At 43.3% G+C, this 15,600-nt stretch overlaps 4 protein-coding genes across 19 annotated transcripts in view; 1 reads left to right on the top strand and 3 right to left on the bottom strand.

Moving 5' to 3' along the window:
• The first annotated feature begins 519 nt into the window (after positions 1-519).
• PGRP-SD (Peptidoglycan recognition protein SD) lies at positions 520-1,251 on the top strand. Its single transcript, XM_018008729.2, has one exon. It carries the CDS (start codon positions 550-552, stop codon positions 1,129-1,131), a length of 582 nt encoding a protein of 193 aa, XP_017864218.1. The 5' UTR covers positions 520-549; the 3' UTR covers positions 1,132-1,251.
• Positions 1,156-4,304, bottom strand: LOC108614556 (uncharacterized). The gene is made up of 3 exons (XM_089467949.1): positions 3,601-4,304; positions 2,798-3,404; positions 1,156-2,701 (listed from the first exon to the last, which is right to left on the bottom strand). The coding sequence occupies exons 2-3, from the start codon at positions 3,399-3,401 to the stop codon at positions 1,725-1,727; spliced, it is 1,581 nt and encodes a 526-aa protein (XP_089324075.1). The 5' UTR covers positions 3,402-3,404; positions 3,601-4,304; the 3' UTR covers positions 1,156-1,724.
• Positions 4,305-5,202: 898 nt separating this feature from the next.
• The window catches only part of Ank2 (Ankyrin 2), a 59,048-nt gene continuing 48,650 nt past the window's right edge, over positions 5,203-15,600 (bottom strand). For 10 of the 15 annotated variants that reach the window (XM_089467929.1, XM_089467935.1, XM_089467937.1 and 7 more), the window contains 5 exons: positions 12,788-12,853; positions 11,982-12,395; positions 11,498-11,764; positions 5,880-10,941; positions 5,203-5,690 (listed from right to left, as the gene is read on the bottom strand). In XM_089467929.1, coding sequence (XP_089324055.1) covers positions 5,942-10,941; positions 11,498-11,764; positions 11,982-12,395; positions 12,788-12,853 — 5,747 coding nt within the window. In that variant the 3' untranslated portion in view covers positions 5,203-5,690; positions 5,880-5,941. Of the gene's footprint in view, positions 5,691-5,879; positions 10,942-11,497; positions 11,765-11,981; positions 12,396-12,787; positions 12,854-15,353; positions 15,494-15,600 lie in introns of those variants that run through there. The other 5 variants (XM_089467931.1, XM_089467943.1, XM_089467930.1 and 2 more) reach the window with 4 other exon arrangements.
• On the bottom strand, positions 10,926-15,419 carry LOC108612846 (uncharacterized). 2 transcript variants are annotated; one of them, XM_089467948.1, is made up of 3 exons: positions 13,237-15,419; positions 12,788-12,853; positions 10,926-10,941 (listed from the first exon to the last, which is right to left on the bottom strand). In XM_089467948.1, exon 1 carries the CDS (start codon positions 15,417-15,419, stop codon positions 13,371-13,373), a length of 2,049 nt encoding a protein of 682 aa, XP_089324074.1. In that variant the 3' UTR covers positions 10,926-10,941; positions 12,788-12,853; positions 13,237-13,370. The 2 variants fall into 2 exon arrangements, with proteins under 2 accessions (XP_089324074.1, XP_017861375.1); XM_018005886.2 differs by lacking the exon at positions 10,926-10,941 and adding an exon at positions 12,321-12,395.

Genomic DNA, 15,600 nt, shown 5'->3' with positions numbered 1-15,600 from the left:
TTCGCATTTAATTACGAAAGTTTTTTAATTAAATTACTGTGAAGAACATCTGTGTCAGGCCGAGGCTCTTTTTTTCGGCTTCACATAATGTGCGAGACAACAAGCCAAATAACAGCACCCTCGATTTGTGTACTCTATCAATGTGAATCCCCGCATGAAACGAATATGATGTAATTGTACATTCCCTTTATATGAAAGGAAATAGATTCTTGTGCTCTGGGGGAGTTTGTCAAGTTCTGAGGCTCACGTGAAGAATGTTAAAAAATATAAAGTAAATATACAACCATATATAACTATATAACTACGGTTTCCCAGAATATTGAGAAAAGCTTACAATCGTTTGAGCTGCCCTCGTTGTAACTCAAGAGTTGTTCTTGTATATTTCCGAGTCGGGTTGGCAACTGTTTGAGTTGCCCTCGCAGTCATTCAATTTGTATATGTTTTTATATATGACGTTCGCAGAAAAATCACCTCGTCTATCTGCTCTCAGGGGCTTATCTTAGGTCAATAAGATGATAGCATATTCGCGCGCTTGACTCAGTCACTAAAATGAGCTCCGCGTGGCAAGCCCTGTTTCTTGTTGTGGCCGCATTCACAGCTGCCGATGCAGACCCTAGTCTGTCTATAGTTCCTCGCGCGGATTGGCATGCTCGGCCACCAAGTGGTCCAATGACAGCCATGGCGCTGCCATTGGGACGTGCTGTGATTGCGCATACGGCAGGACGCAGCTGCACGGATGATCAGAGCTGTGCCGACCAGGTGGCCAGCATCCAGACGTACCAGATGATTCGCCTGAAATACTCTGATATCAGCTATCACTATCTGGTGGGTGGCAATGGTCGCGTCTACGAGGCACGCAGTCCCAGTCAGCAGGGTGCAATTGCCGCTGGCAATAATGCCAATAGCCTGGCAATCGCCTTCATTGGCAACTTTGATTTGGAGTCGCCCACAGATGCCGCTCTGGCCGCTGCCCAGTCGCTGCTGGAGCATGCTGTCAGCCAGGGTGAGCTGGCCCAGAACTATGATCTGTTGGGCCACAGGCAGTTGAGCGCCACCAAAAGTCCAGGCGATGCGTTGTATACTGTTATAAAGAGCTGGCCGCACTGGAGCAACGTGGGAGATGTGGCATAGCAATAGATTTCAGAGACAAATGTATAGATTTCGACACGTAAAGACCATTCCTTACACATTTATTGTAAATATAATTATGTATAATTTGTTGCTTGCTTAAATAGAATACTAAACTTTTAATTTTGTTGATCTGTTTTCTCATTTCATTTGTTTATTAATATAATATGTTTTATTATATTTTGTTTTCTTTCATCTCGATATACTCGCGCGCCGAAACGTTTTGTTGTCGCTTTTGCAAAGCTCCCCGGGAGCACTGGGCCACAATAGAGATTTGAGACATCACATAGTATTCACTGAACTTCAAAAACAAAAACCTAAACTAACTTTACAGAACCTTAAAGCACAGAAGCAAAAGAACAGCTCACTTAATGCAGAGAAGAATAGAGGCAAAACTAGCTGGCTAGCAACATAACCAATATCAAGTGCTAATGCCAATATCAATTCAAATATATATATGTATATATAGATAGATACATATCTATGTACATATATGTGTTCATATACATATATAAATATATAGTTTATGATTTAGAAAATAGAAATAGAAAACAAGGAACTATACAAAATTCGTAAAGTACTTAGGTAAAATTGCACTAATGAACACCCCCATTCGTGGAGGCGTTACCATTCTGTTGCTGTGCTGCCACAATGGGCAGTTGGAGCAGCCAATCTCGCTTCGCCTGGCCCTCGGGCGTATCACCACGCTGTGCGCTCAGCGTTTGGAAGCAGGTGGTCAATCCCACGCTGGGCGTGAACTCGGCACGTTCGCGTAATTCCTCTTCTGTGGCCAGCATAATACAATCCTCGTCAATCTCCTCGCCGTCCGCATAGGCCGGCTGATGTTGGTCGATGCCGTTCCGTTGCTGGGCTATGCTGTCGCTGTTGCGCCGAAAGGAGTCGTCGGTCTTCCGCAGGAAATTGTATAATGCCACACAGCCTAGGACCACCTCGTTGACGTGCTTCTCGCTAACGCGCAGTGGCTGCGCCAGTATCGGAAATATATTGCACAATATGCGCAATGTTTGTTCTGCATGAGCATTGATTTGTTCCAGGGCAGCGTACGCGGCACTTTCCTTGGCCACGAGCCGTGTGCTGACCAAGTACGACGTGCTCGGTAGCACCGCATCGCCGGCGAGATAATAGCCCTTGCGATGAGGCTCAGATTTGGCCTCCAGTGCCTGCATCTTCTGCTCGATATGCTCGACGGCAGTGGTCTGGTTGTAGATATCATTTGGTCGACTGTTCGCTGCACGCTCCACCTTCACATACTGGAAATTGTTGTCCGCATCGACGATGGCCGTAAAGATGACTGTCGCACGCTTGCGTTCGTCGTTGCCTATGCTGTTCTGCAGCTGAATGCTGCGCATAAACAGATTACCCACACACTGGGGCAGGTTATGCTTGCGCTCCATTTCGGTGGCTGCGTTGCGCCACTGCTCGTCAGTCTTTGGTAGTGTCACGTATTGGTCCTTCAGGTGCTCGTAGAAGCCCATACAGATATTGGCAATCATTTCGTTTATCACAAATTTGGAGGCACGGAAGCAGTAGTTTCGACAAGAATGCACTTCACCTGCAATATATACACATATATCATGATGTATATCAATCATTCTATATATATAGTTTTAGAATGGGATCGAAATCAATTTATTAGTATTTTGCTTACCCGTTGCCAAATACTTGAGCGTTATGGCCAGACGCTCCTCGGCGCTGAAAGATTTCTTTTTGCGCTGCGGCGCATACTGACTGATAATGGGCTCCAGTTTCTCTACCAGATAGCGAAACTGACTCTCAGTTATGGCGAGGAAGTAATTCAAATGATAGCACTCGTCCTTGCGCGATTGCAGCTCACTGAGAAGATTCTCCTTGCTGAGAAACTCTGATTGGTTCTTGCGAAGCCACTCCTTGGTCCATTCGAGACGCCGTCGCGTGTTCAGTATACCAGCTAGGTCGAGCGCACTGATTTTAGATGTTTGCGGCCGTGTGAGCACCGAGGTGCGTGCCGCACCACTCGGTCCTACGGCAGCAGCACCACCACCAGCTGCATTCAGTGCATGGGCATCATTGCGTTCTGGTCCAGGGGCGTTGCCATTGCCGTTGTCGTTGCCATTGCCATTGGTATTGTCCTGCGTGACCCCATTCGCAACAGCCGCGCCCACGCCCACCTGATGACTGCCAACGCCAGCAGCGACGCTGCCGCTGCGATTTACATTCGTGCCACCGTCGCGCTCGCGCAGCACACCGATAACCTTTAGTTTGATTTTTTCCATTGCCTGGAAATGTATTCAAAATTTGTAGTGGGCATCTCTCATCAAAACAGTTCGTCAGCTCCTCGTACACGCCCCGCCCCGCCCACGACAACCACTCGCCCTCGTGTACAGGGCTGTCACAGTCGTTAGCGTGTGTGTGTGTGTGTTTTTGTGTGTGTATGACTGTGGCGTTTTGTGCAACAAATCGATTTTTACTCACCCTCACTCTCCGCTGCGTTGAAATGCCTTTCGCTGCTGCTGCTCCCGTTCCTTCGTTGCCTTTGCCGTTTCCGTCGTCGTCGCTGTCGTTGTCGTCGCTGTGTGTATAACCAGTTTCGTTCTTTGAGGGGAACACGGTTGGACTGTTGTATAATTAGAATTATTTGCACCACTGTCTCAACATTCGTTTGTTATCTTTATCTTCAGTGAATTTCACAAATTTGCACGTAGATTTTAGTTCTGATCTGTCATCTGTTTCTTGGCTTCTGTCAACTCAATACGATATGCGATAGCAACAACGACGAAGAATCTGATATTTTGGCAGTAATTTCATTGCCAGTTTGTGCGCTGTGTTCGATGTAGATTCTTATATTGTTTAACTTTGTTTTAGCTTCTATGCAATTATGTGCTTAAAAACCACATTTTTCTTGATTTTTTCACTATGCAGTTGCTCTTTTTCCAATTTTCTGTTCCATACGCACGAAGTATTGCTTGTTCGCTTCGTCTTGCTGCTTCGTCAGCTGTTGCTTTCGTCGTCAGCTGTAATGTGTTGAGGTGCAGTGTTGTCGAGCTACGTGCTGCACAACGAGCCAGTTGATTATTGAACTGATTCAATGAATTTGGTATTTTTTGCATTTCAAAAAAGTAAATAGTCGTTTAAAATTTACATTATAGTGACAATATGAGCAAGCCTGCTGATTAACTAATACGGGATTGAATCTCAAAGTAATCACAGTAACTTACAAATAATTATTAAAGAAAATGTTACTTCTTGTTTCAAAAACTTCTTCGTAGTTTGACCAATTGGAATTCGTTAAATAAAATACTGACTTACAGACCTTGAAGTATGCCAGCAAAATCGACATTCAAGCTAAGAATTTCCGTCCTCGCCTTGACAATCCCAAAGCGGTATTTTATGGTACCAATTTTAAAATACTAAATAATCAATCAGATCCAACTTCAGTTTCAAACGTTTATAACGGCTATTTTATTTTTGAGTTAGCCACTTTAAATACTATATATGTAAATAGATATATGAGTACGCAATAAACCCAAAATAAAACAATTGAAGCCATTTTTTTTATTAAGCATTTTATTTGGTTAATCATACGCGTGTGGTTTACAATACAAATAATGTTTTTTTTTTTGTTGTTTTTCTATTTGTTGTATGTTTTTAACACAAATATTATTATATTTATAACCCATTACACAGGCGATGCTAAGACATTGTAATCTTGTAATAATTTAGTATTAATTATGAATACACGGCAAAGGTGTGCATTGCGAAAATTAGCATTAAGTATATGACTCTGTTGTATGTTTGCGGCTTTATGTGAATAATTACCATACATCGGCTGTGTTCATCTTGTATATAAGTATTTTAAATTTTATCTATGCAAGTTTCTGTTTGGTTTTGTTTTGTTACTGTATAATAATAATGTATGTATTTATGTATATTTTTCATTAAAATATGCAAGCGTAAAAATTTGCTTGGTTCTTGTAAAAAATGAGACTTTAAAAGCATTTCACTTCCCAGGCCTTCACTACTTGCTCATTACATCCGTATGCAATTGTATATTTTGCTTAAATTAAACTACAATAATAAGCGACTCATTTAATACATACACATATTAGGTATAACTACATCAAATTAAAAGCAAATGTGGATTCTGCATTCGATTACAATGCTCGTTTAGCTCGATAACTCTTGTCTCTTAGAAGATTTCATAAACATGTAATTATAAAACATTAAAGCCAATTATAGAAAAATGTGAATTAGCCTTCGCTTGCCATATTCAACTTTGCGATTTTTTATAGTTTTTATAAATATATAAAATATATATATATTCGTGTATATATATTTATTTATTATTTAAAACTCATGTGAATGCATTTCATATTCATTTAAAATGTTTATACTGATGAAAAAATGACGAATTTGCTAGTTTTTATTATAATATGATCATCAAGCTGTTAGTAATATGAAAGTCCGTGTCATAAAAAGTTGGTGATGTGGTGTCCCATTCAGTGTGTTTCTTAGTCAGGATATAGGATTCGAACTGTACTTCCATCCTTAGTTGAATGTCTTGTCTGCAATGGTACATAAGAAAATATCAGAATATTTAGTAAAGGCGAACTTTCTTTCGAACTTTCTATAAAGGCGACATATATTCTGTCTCTGTCAAAGTTGAGCTCTGCTGCTTCTATATTGAGACTAAAATAAAAACCGAAAATCAAAGATACAACTAAAAGCCACAAGCCTTGCCTTAGAATGCTTACCTAGCCAATTATTCTTAGTCATTGTTTAAGCCCCTTATTAATAAATTCTTTTCTTCTCATCTTTATTGGTGTTGTTGCTGCTGTTGTTGTTGTTGCGGTTGTGTCCTTAGATCTTCATCCTCAACCACCGTCGACTCGTCGTGCGACCAAAAGCTGGCCGACATTTGAGAGGATGACATGCCCCCCACACCAGGGAATGAATCCTCCATTAACGTACTTGATGCACAGCTCGTAATGCTCCCGGACATCTGAGAGTTTCCAGCGCTTGTCTGATACGTAGCCGTTGTACCAGCTGAGCTGGTAGTTTGCTCAATGCACAGGTTTAGAGAATCAACGGATATGTCCTTGGACATGCCGCTCTCATCCAGTGGCAACTCCTGAATGCCACTTCCACCTCCGCCGCTGGTAACCGTCGTGGTGGTTATCACACGTGTGACAGTGTGTTCTTGGCCATCGGCGTCTGTGCTGGTGGTTGTGGTTGTCGTGGTGGTAGTCAAACCATCTCCTAATGTTACACCACCACCAGTGACCAGCTTGGACATAAGATCCAGTTGCTCATCCCCAAACGATTCAATACTCTCCTGTCGCGAGTGGCGCTTATCAATTTCCAAGGAGTCAATGTCCGAGCGTGTGGTCGCATCTTTGGAGATATCGAAGCTCTCTATACTGCTGGTCATCATGTCATGGCTTCGAATCTCCATGCTATCGATGCTGTCCTTTTCCGAATCCTGGCTGTCAATTTTTGACTTCAGATCCAGTTCGGTGGTTGGCAGTTCAGTAATCTTGACTGTGCCACTAACTGCTTTCGAGTCAAATTCGTCCCTCTCCAGTTGTTGCTTGAGCAAGAGTTCAAGGTTTTCTGCTTGGCCAGCTGGCAGCACTTCAGTGCGGGTCACAGTGCGCGTTACCTTGGTGACCACCACATTGCCAGCGGCACCGTGGTCGCTGCCGTTCGATTTGTTGGATTCGTCCGAACGTGACAGCATTGCCGCCTCCTCCTTGGCTTTGATCTCAATTAAATGAGCTTCAATGCATGCATTTTCCAGTCCCTCAAAATCTTTGAGGCTAGATATTGAGACATCATCGCCAGGCGCTGTCCCACTGCCACTGTGCCGCACCATATAGCGGCGTGTGAAGCTACCATTGCTAGAGTCTGTGGAGCCTTGGTGGCCACGATTTCGGTTCTCTAGCGAAATGGCCTGCTCCAGGGACTCAAACTCTTGCAGGCTGCTCATGGAGACATCATCGTGGTCACCGCGCGAATGATAGCGACGTGCTGCCAAATCATATTCTGGTGTACTCGAGAACGAATCCTTGAAACTGCTAATGCGACTGCTGCCCACCTCGAACTCTCCATCTTCCTCCTTAATATCCTCCAACACAGCGCCCGCTAGATCATAGGGATAACGCAGCTGTGTGTCAGTCAGCTGCATCTCGACCCAGCGCTTATTTGCAGCTGCAGTATCGCTTGAATCGCTTTCCTCCTGCTGCTCGCTGCTGCTGCTGGCTCCTGTTGGCGGACTTTCCTCGAACTCAAAGTTGAGGTCGTCCTTGTATAGCTGAGAGCCCAGTTTGGGATCGGCAGGTGCTGATTTTATTATTATTTTTTCAACATCCTGATCATGTTTCTGTTCATATTTGGTTGGCTTAATCTTTATGCTTTTTCCGCCCAAATCCACCTCATTGGCCTCTTTGGCTACTTCCTCAATGATGACAAACTCATCTGAGATATCAGGTTGTTCAACCATTTCAAAGGAGTCGGGCGAATCAGCTGCCCTTTGATCATCGTAATCTGCACCCACTTCGGCTCTCTTGAGTTCTTCAAGCTTCTGCTTATATTGCTCCTGCACTCGTCTCTGGAAGTCGAGCTCCTTTTCTTCTTCTTTGGCTTTTTGGTAAATGGCCACATCACTTGCTTTGTTTAGCTCCTCTTCAGTGCGAACCTTATACAAAGTCTTCTCCGGAAAGTCATCAGCGTCTTCTTCCAAAATCGGCGACTTTACATCCTCGGTAACCATTATGTCAGGGATATTTGAGTAGTCTTGCATATTTTGCGAGGGTCGTCGCTCTTCAATCATGGCTGCTTCCGCTTCCAGCTCCTCTGTCGCATCCTCAACAATGACTTCGGCTACCAGCTGAGAGGGTGTGAATGGACGTTTCTCAAGCTCGGAGCTGTGATCCATCTCAGCAGCTGCTTGTTTTTTTTTCTTATGCTTTCGTTCTTTTGGAGAGCGGAATTGGCGAGCATATTCGGATTCGTAGGGGTCTGTATCGGACTCACTTTCCGATTCCTTGCCTTCACCTGGTGTTGGTGTATCCTTGTCTAAATTCTTTAGCGCATCTCCAGAAATTGTTGTACTCTCATTGCGTTTGTGACCACGCCTCTTCGACTCACTGCCAGGCGGTGTACTGGCATTCGAGTCTTGTGGCGAACTTTCTTTACTTTCCATTTCCATAATGAATGTGTCTTCTGGTATTGACGTGGATGGAATTGGATCCTCATGGCCATATTGAAAACCTTCAATACCTGTCAATGACGAGGAACCGGCAGAGCCGATTATGTCATCAAAGTTTTCCACAACAGTATCGATATTTGATGTACTCGACATGCTGACAGAGAGAATGCTTCCCTCATCTAAGCTTGAGGCTAGCTTCGACTCGTCAATTGAACGCCTCGAATCACCGTGATAGAGCAGTATATCTTCTCCCTTTTCGCTCTCTCGGGGGCTATCCATCTTTCCCTCTTTCTCTTCAATTGGATAGGCTAGTCCCCAAGTGCGTTCGATCTCTTTCGGTTTGGGATACTCATCAATCTGTGCAGTCTCTGACGTTTGTTGCAGAGGTATAACTTCAGCCTCAGACTTGGGCTTGAATATCATTTCCTGAGAGCGCTTCATCGCGCTTTGCTGTTCAGTTGTAGGATAGGCAGAGGCTATCATATCAAGGCTCTCATCACTATCGTCGTCATCAGCACGCAGATCGTGCAGGCGAGCCATTTCTTCAGCCTCCAAGGCATCAGCTTCTGTTGAGGATGCTACTAGAGTCTCAGACAGCTCAGAGACGTCAATGCTTATCAGATTGGCTGAAGTTTCTGACTGGGAGTCCAGGCTGCGCATGCTCTCATGCGAGCTAATCGACTTTCCACTGCTGCTACCTAGAGTACTGACTGCACTCACGTACTCGGTGCCATCGCGACATGTGGAAGGTGTGAAATCTCGTGCAGTTTGATACTCGCTTGATGTTCCGGTACCTGTAAGCAAGTTTTCTACATCTGACGATAGCGGACGACTCTGAGTTTTATCGAAACTCTTGTGGTAGCTGTCGCTGGAGCTTGAATGATCTACATCTGGAATAGACCAGCGATTGGTGGAGTCTGGCGACGAATCAGTTTTTATGCGATGTACTACTAAGTCGACTGGCTTAATGCTGTGATCAGAAACTGCTTCCTCGAAGGTGCTGCTAATCGACTTATCGGCAACGTTGCCTTCTGCGACTACAGATGCTGTGGCTAACCTCTCTGTGTAATAGTCCTCCATGGAGCTAAAGTCATCAGCTGTTTCGGTAGATATGAAGCCAAGTGAGACTTGCTCTTCCTTTGCCAAACGCTCTTCCATTGAACTAAAGTCCTCAGCTGTGCCTGTTGAAACAAATCCTAGAGATCCATGATCATCACGTCGATCTACTTCGCTTGGCGCATCGTTACCGTAATGAGCAATGACAGCTTGTTTGTTTAATGTCTCCTTGACTGTTGTATCGAAGAGACCCTCTGGTGGCTTAGTAGCATCTATTGTGGAGGCTTGACGTTCCGGTATTCCTATAAAGGATGACACATCCTCTACTTCAATATCAGAACGAAAGTCTTGAGGCACTTTGCTAAGCTCAAATTCTCTTTTAATAGCCCCTGTGGATTCCGGAATCTTTTCTATGGGTTTTTCGGTCAATGCCTGTGGTTGCTGTGGCGAGTGAAGTACCTTTGGTTTACTTGCAGTGGGAATTTCTTTTTCAGCCATTTCCCACTCACTTTTCTCAAGTGGCACCTCGAATTTGTCTGGCTTTTCAATAATTGTGTTGACTATTTCCGGAATTTCCTTGCTTGATTCTTCACTGCTTGAAGGCGCCACCTCGATAACCGCACGACCACTGGAGCCGGTCGACGTGGTTAGGCTCTCCTCGGTGGTTACTTTAGACATTTTAGCTTCGGTGGTTTTATCTCTTTCAGCATTTTCCAATTCCAGGAGATCATTTCTAGTTTCCGAGCTTTGTCTGATTATTTTGCTATCCAAACCAGCTGGCTCATCGGGTTTCATAGTTACATATTCCTTAAAGGCATCATTAGCTTCATCTGAATCAACTGAGACCTCCTTCATAAGACATATATCCTTTGCTTCTATCTCGGTCATTTCTGTCTTAGGTTCTTCGTCCTGTGGCGTCATACTAGGGGATTTCGTAAAGGTTTTCGTTATTACATTTTGGCTTGATTCGCCAATGTAAAAGCTTGTTGTCTTCTCGACACCTTCAGATTTTTCTGTGTCTGCTTCGTCTACTGAAATTTCGCTTGTTGGATCAAAACTTTCAGTGTGATCCTCAGATGCAGTTGTTGTGGTTGTTGTTGTGACAATATCCCTTAGCTGCGATCGGATCGACAGCTCTGTGGAGGGCTCGTCTGTTTTGGAAATATCCTCTGTAAAATCAAAACTACGTAGGCTAATGCTGTCGGATTGTTCGCCCAATGCTGCCAGATTCTCAAACTGATCTGTGTGCTTAATGGGAGCACGGGGCTTCGGAACTGGTGCAGATGCATCAATACTTATATCGATCGGTATGTCTGATTGCTGAACTTGATTTGGAATGGTGGTGCTATCTGTGCCTTCGGATATGGAGTCGGGCGGGCTTGCTTTGAGTACGCGAGGTTTTGGTGTGGGTGTGTCTTGGCTGGTGGTCGTGAATGTATTGGTTTCGACCACCGTTTCAGCTGCTGTTTTAGTTGTTGTTGTTGTTGTGACAACAGCCGACGGTGGTTTAGGAGTGGTATCGGTTGAGATTGGTAAATCGCCGCCTGTTTCTACAAAACAATAGGTGTGAAAATAAAAGCAATTTTAAAAGTGTGTTGCGAAATTGAAATCAGAAAGAAGATGAGAAAGAGGAAACAGAAGTATACATAAGGGAGCAGAAGGATGAACAGAACAGAGTGGTATATAAGAGATATGAGTGATTAGTAAGCGTTAAACAGATTGATAGATAGGTTCATAGAGATAGAGTAGATAGATAGATTGATAGAATAGGTGTGAATGATTGATTGATTGACTGACATTTATGGAGTTGACATGCATATTTCATATGAATAAACTTGAACAATTTGTAACAATTCGAAACATAAGATTAAATGCAATTAGAGCTCAACTTGAACAAAAAGTGTTTTAATATTTTCGCTTTTATTGGCCGCCATTTCACAGGTGTTTATGAAACGTAAACCAATAACGAATGTTATACGTTTTACATCTAGATTTTGTATTCACAATCTACAGAAGTCACCAATAGAGGAACCATATACAAAGCAATATTTATGTATAATTTAATGTGTTAAGCGTGTGGCTATATTGTTGTTATACTGATGATACCTGTAGTCAATTCTTGTATATCATTGTCGGGCGTTAATTGGGTCTGTGCCATATCGGCCATTGTATTAGTTGTGGGCGAAACGCTATCATCCCAACTGAGCTTCGAATATTCGCCCTGCAGGGCGCTTATCTCGTCCTCTTGTACAACTGTTTCGAATGCCTCATCGAATCGGGCGCTGACATCATCTACGTCAGCGGATAGCTTTTGTATCTTATGCTCGATGCGTCTGGTTCGCACCTCCATTTTATCTTCCCCTTCACTAGGCTCTACACACATACATACGTGATTTGTAGGTATTTTTGGATGAGACATGATCAACGGGTAGCAAGCATACAAAGAATACAGGATAATGATTAAATTTAACGGACTACTGCGACCCAATATGTAGGAGAATATATTTGATGACGCTAAGGTCCTATTAGGTTCCTGCTAACTGCTATTATTGTAGATCGAACAGATTGTTGCCTTGGCATTATAGATTACCTTTTGCTGTCGATGAGGCTAGTGGTTGTTGCTGTTGTTGTTGTTGTTGGAATTGCGTTGTCACTGTTGTTGTTGTAGTTGTTGCTGTTATGTTTTGGGCATGCAAGGGTAAATTAATGTGCTCATCTGTGAAACTCATATTATCATCGAATGATTTGCCCGACATGGACTCAATAGTTGGCGATTTGATAACATCAACGCCGACAATATCGTCGCATGTTATGGCATAATTCTCACTCTCAGAATTGTATTCGTGCTTTATGAAATCGTGGCCATTGGCCTGATCCCCATGGCCCTCAATAAAATCGACACTCTCTTCGAGCACATTATCGACTAGAATTTTGGCTTCCTCGCGTATGCGTGCCACACGATTAACATCTTCGCCATCATCACATTCACCAACTTTATGATCACCTGTAAAACAATTGCACATATTCATTGATAGGTAGAAATTAGACAGACAGATAGTTGACAAGCTTGGAAATCATGAACGGCATGAGAAGCGAATTATCGAAATCTTGTGATTAATCAGGATACGTATGTGCAGTATTATGTGATAGATAGAAGATGGAGAGTTGAAAATGCGGTGATATTGGTGAAGTGAGCGAGATCTTTGAGCAGCGTATACGGTTTGTCAAACTGAGTTAATTGACTTAATAACTTTTTGTCTCAATGAGCTTTAATTGCATTTGTTAAACAATAAGAAATCACTTATAATTATCAAAAATACTTGTGAAGCGCATGAGAAAATGTTTGCGCAAAATCAATATAAGCATTTTATGTGGACGGAAGATCGCTGAACTTACCAAAAGTATGAGAGATATTCTCTGTATGCAGAATGGTTGGGGCAATTGTTGTTTTCGTAAGGCCTTCTGCAAACGAACAAGCGAATGATTAGTAAGTGTATGGAACTTTGGGAAAGTAACATAAAAGTAACCTAAAAGCAATTATATACGTTAATTATACGCTACAAAATAAAAAGTTAACACGGACTAAAAATAAGGACGAAACAAACAGATTCCAAAGATCTTTTTTTCACATTTTTGTTAGTTCTAATTACTAAGTACTTAGAATGTTAGTTGCACGACGCTTAGGTGATTAGAAATGTTGATTTTGTTAGTATTGTACGGGGGCACAAAGTTAAGGCAGACATTAGCATTTAAATTCAGGCTTTTTGTTGCTTGTTGTGTGGTAAAAACTTTAACGAAAATTTAATTTTATGCATGTTAATTATTAATTGTTTGGGTTTACTTACAATATGCTTGAGTGTATGTGTTAAATATATTCAGTTGAATTTATTCATTATATTAGATATCTTATTTAGACACTTATACGAGTTATGCAACTATTGTTATATTGGTTATTTGGTAAGGATTGGATACTTGAAGACTAGTTGTCAACTCTAGCGACCGACTCATCGGACTCAACATATTCCACATCGGTATGGGCGTCTCGTATCACGCCTTTTCTATGGACCCTCTCGGCGTCGGCATTGTAGCTCCTGCCGTCTTTCTCATGTACCACGGTATAGCTCTCATTCAGCATATCGTTCAGCTCTTTGCTGTTGCTATTGGCCACCTTGATGACCGGTGGCTCGAGTACGTCCTCTGCATCTGATGGCAGTTGCACGTCCTCCACATCCGTGTTCTGCTGACTGACTGCGTCGTTCTTAAGCAAACGCAAGTGAAGTGGCTGCACTTTATATGTATTCTGAGATACCTTGGGTAGTTCAGCTGGCGGTAAGGAAGTATCCGAACCATCAGATACATCATCGGTGGACGGTTCATCGGAATCAGTGTAGCCCTTGGCTTGCTGTTTCAGTTGGGCCACACGCTTCACGCTAGGCGGTAGGTCACATTCACTGAGTTCCATGTCCTCTACATCGGTAATGCCGTCCTCTTTGCCCTTGACAGCATCAAGGAGCTTGTTCTTTCCCTTGCTGAGAGTGCGAGTCTTCATCTTCTTTCGTCGATTGGTGCCTGCCACAAAGATTTCCTCTACATCAGTCACAGATTCGGCATTCGAAAGCACCTCCAGACGCTTATTCTGCTGCTTCAACAATTCATTGGAGACAATGACTTCATTTTCTATAAGACTCGCTGCTCCCATGGCCATTTCCTCGGCAAGTGAAATATTTGTACTCAAGTCTTCGGCACACGAGTATTCATCTGAATCGGTATTATTTACGTCTTTCAAGTGGTTATATATACCAAACTCGTAATTGCTCTTCATTGGCATAACATTGGTAATCGTATCTCCATTCTTATCCTCTTTCAGCTCAACGACCTCGCGATGGGGCATTGGCAATGCTTCGGAGGCAACAGAAATGATTTCGGGCAAGGCGCTTGCAAGTGAAAGGTCATCGCAGTAAATGTCCTCTACATCAGTTAGGCATGTGCCATCGTCCCCAGCGGCTAGAATGATAGCACGTGGAATCGGCTGTTCATCCTCATCCTCATCAAAGCTATCTTCTGCAGCTGAGTCATCGATGCCCTCAATATCTGTGAGTACCTCTTCGTTTTTCGGAGCCACTTGCAGAAAATGCTTTTTCTCAGTATTGAACAGAGTTGACTTTGAGTTCCGGCGGTGCTCTCCACTAGCGTTAATGAAGGCCACATCGATTGGTGGCAAACTGGCTTCACTTATGCTCGCGCTCCTGGCAGCAGCGCCGCCCGATTCAGACTCAGAGCCCGAACAGGCTATTTGACATACCTCTTCGCTGCCACTGCCAGACACCTGGAGCACCTCGTCCTCAGAATTGCCGCGCACATGAATGCCAATGCCGGTGCAGTCGGACATTGCGGATGCCAAGTCACTAATGTCGCTAACGACGGAGATATCTTCATATTGGTCAGAGTCATCCTCGTGCTTCTCGCCATCGGCAATGTTAACTCGTCCCTGATCTCCCACAGCATTGTCTAAATCAACACAGACAGACTTTTCACAGCCGTAGTCCACCTCGGAGTCTGTGTCGTAGTCCTCGCAGTCGGTTAATAAATCGGCCAGGCCATTCAGATTTTGTGCTTGAAGAAAATTACCATCTTTGATTTCACAGCTCTCCTTAGCATCGTTGTCCATAGCTTGCTGGTTTTGCAATCCTTGCTGTAAGAATTCGCGCAGTGACAATTTCAACTCGGGATAAGCAACGCTTTTCTCATCATCGTCTGATTCAGTGTCGTAGTCCTCCACGTCAGTAACATCGTTTTCTAGGGGACTTGGTTTTTTCTGCTGGGGCTTTAGTCTTGGCGATACGTTACCAGAGCTGTGCCGAGAGTTGAGTCTCAGTACCTCAGCCTGGCTATCGAGATCTTCAACATCTGTGACGCCGCCGTTGTTGTGACCATAGTCCATATCATTGCTATCGGAGTCATGTGAGGATGAGGAAGAAGTGGAATGCTGCTCGGCAGTTACGGATATAGTTGGGAGTTTTTTGGACATTTTGGTGGGTTTGGTTTTACTTGATTGAACTGTGGTTTTTATATATTTGTATTGGGCTTAGTTATTTGCGTTAGCTAGTTGTGGAAAATAAGTTAAAATTAAATTGAATAAAAGCATTTTGCAAATTGATATCAATTAGAAAAGTTGCGTAATGTTTTGTATTGCCCTAAGCATGGTGGGT

The sequence above is a fragment of the Drosophila arizonae genome, chromosome 4 (assembly GCF_054131065.1).
Source record: "Drosophila arizonae isolate 15081-1271.41 chromosome 4, UAZ_ARI_1.0, whole genome shotgun sequence".
Classification (NCBI taxonomy): Eukaryota; Metazoa; Arthropoda; class Insecta; order Diptera; family Drosophilidae; genus Drosophila; species Drosophila arizonae.
The sequence above is the reverse complement of the archived record's forward strand: the minus strand, read 5'-3'. Positions and strand labels throughout refer to the sequence as shown.

Coding starts and splice junctions, on each gene's coding strand:
- PGRP-SD (XM_018008729.2), top strand. CDS start 550: ATGAGCTCCGCGTGGCAAGCCCTGTTTCTTGTTGTGGCCGCATTCACA.
- LOC108614556 (XM_089467949.1), bottom strand. CDS start 3,401: ATGGAAAAAATCAAACTAAAGGTTATCGGTGTGCTGCGCGAGCGCGAC. Junction 2,702..2,797: donor GCTCAAGTATTTGGCAACGG/GTAAGCAAAATA, acceptor TATATATTGCAG/GTGAAGTGCATTCTTGTCGA.
- LOC108612846 (XM_089467948.1), bottom strand. CDS start 15,419: ATGTCCAAAAAACTCCCAACTATATCCGTAACTGCCGAGCAGCATTCC.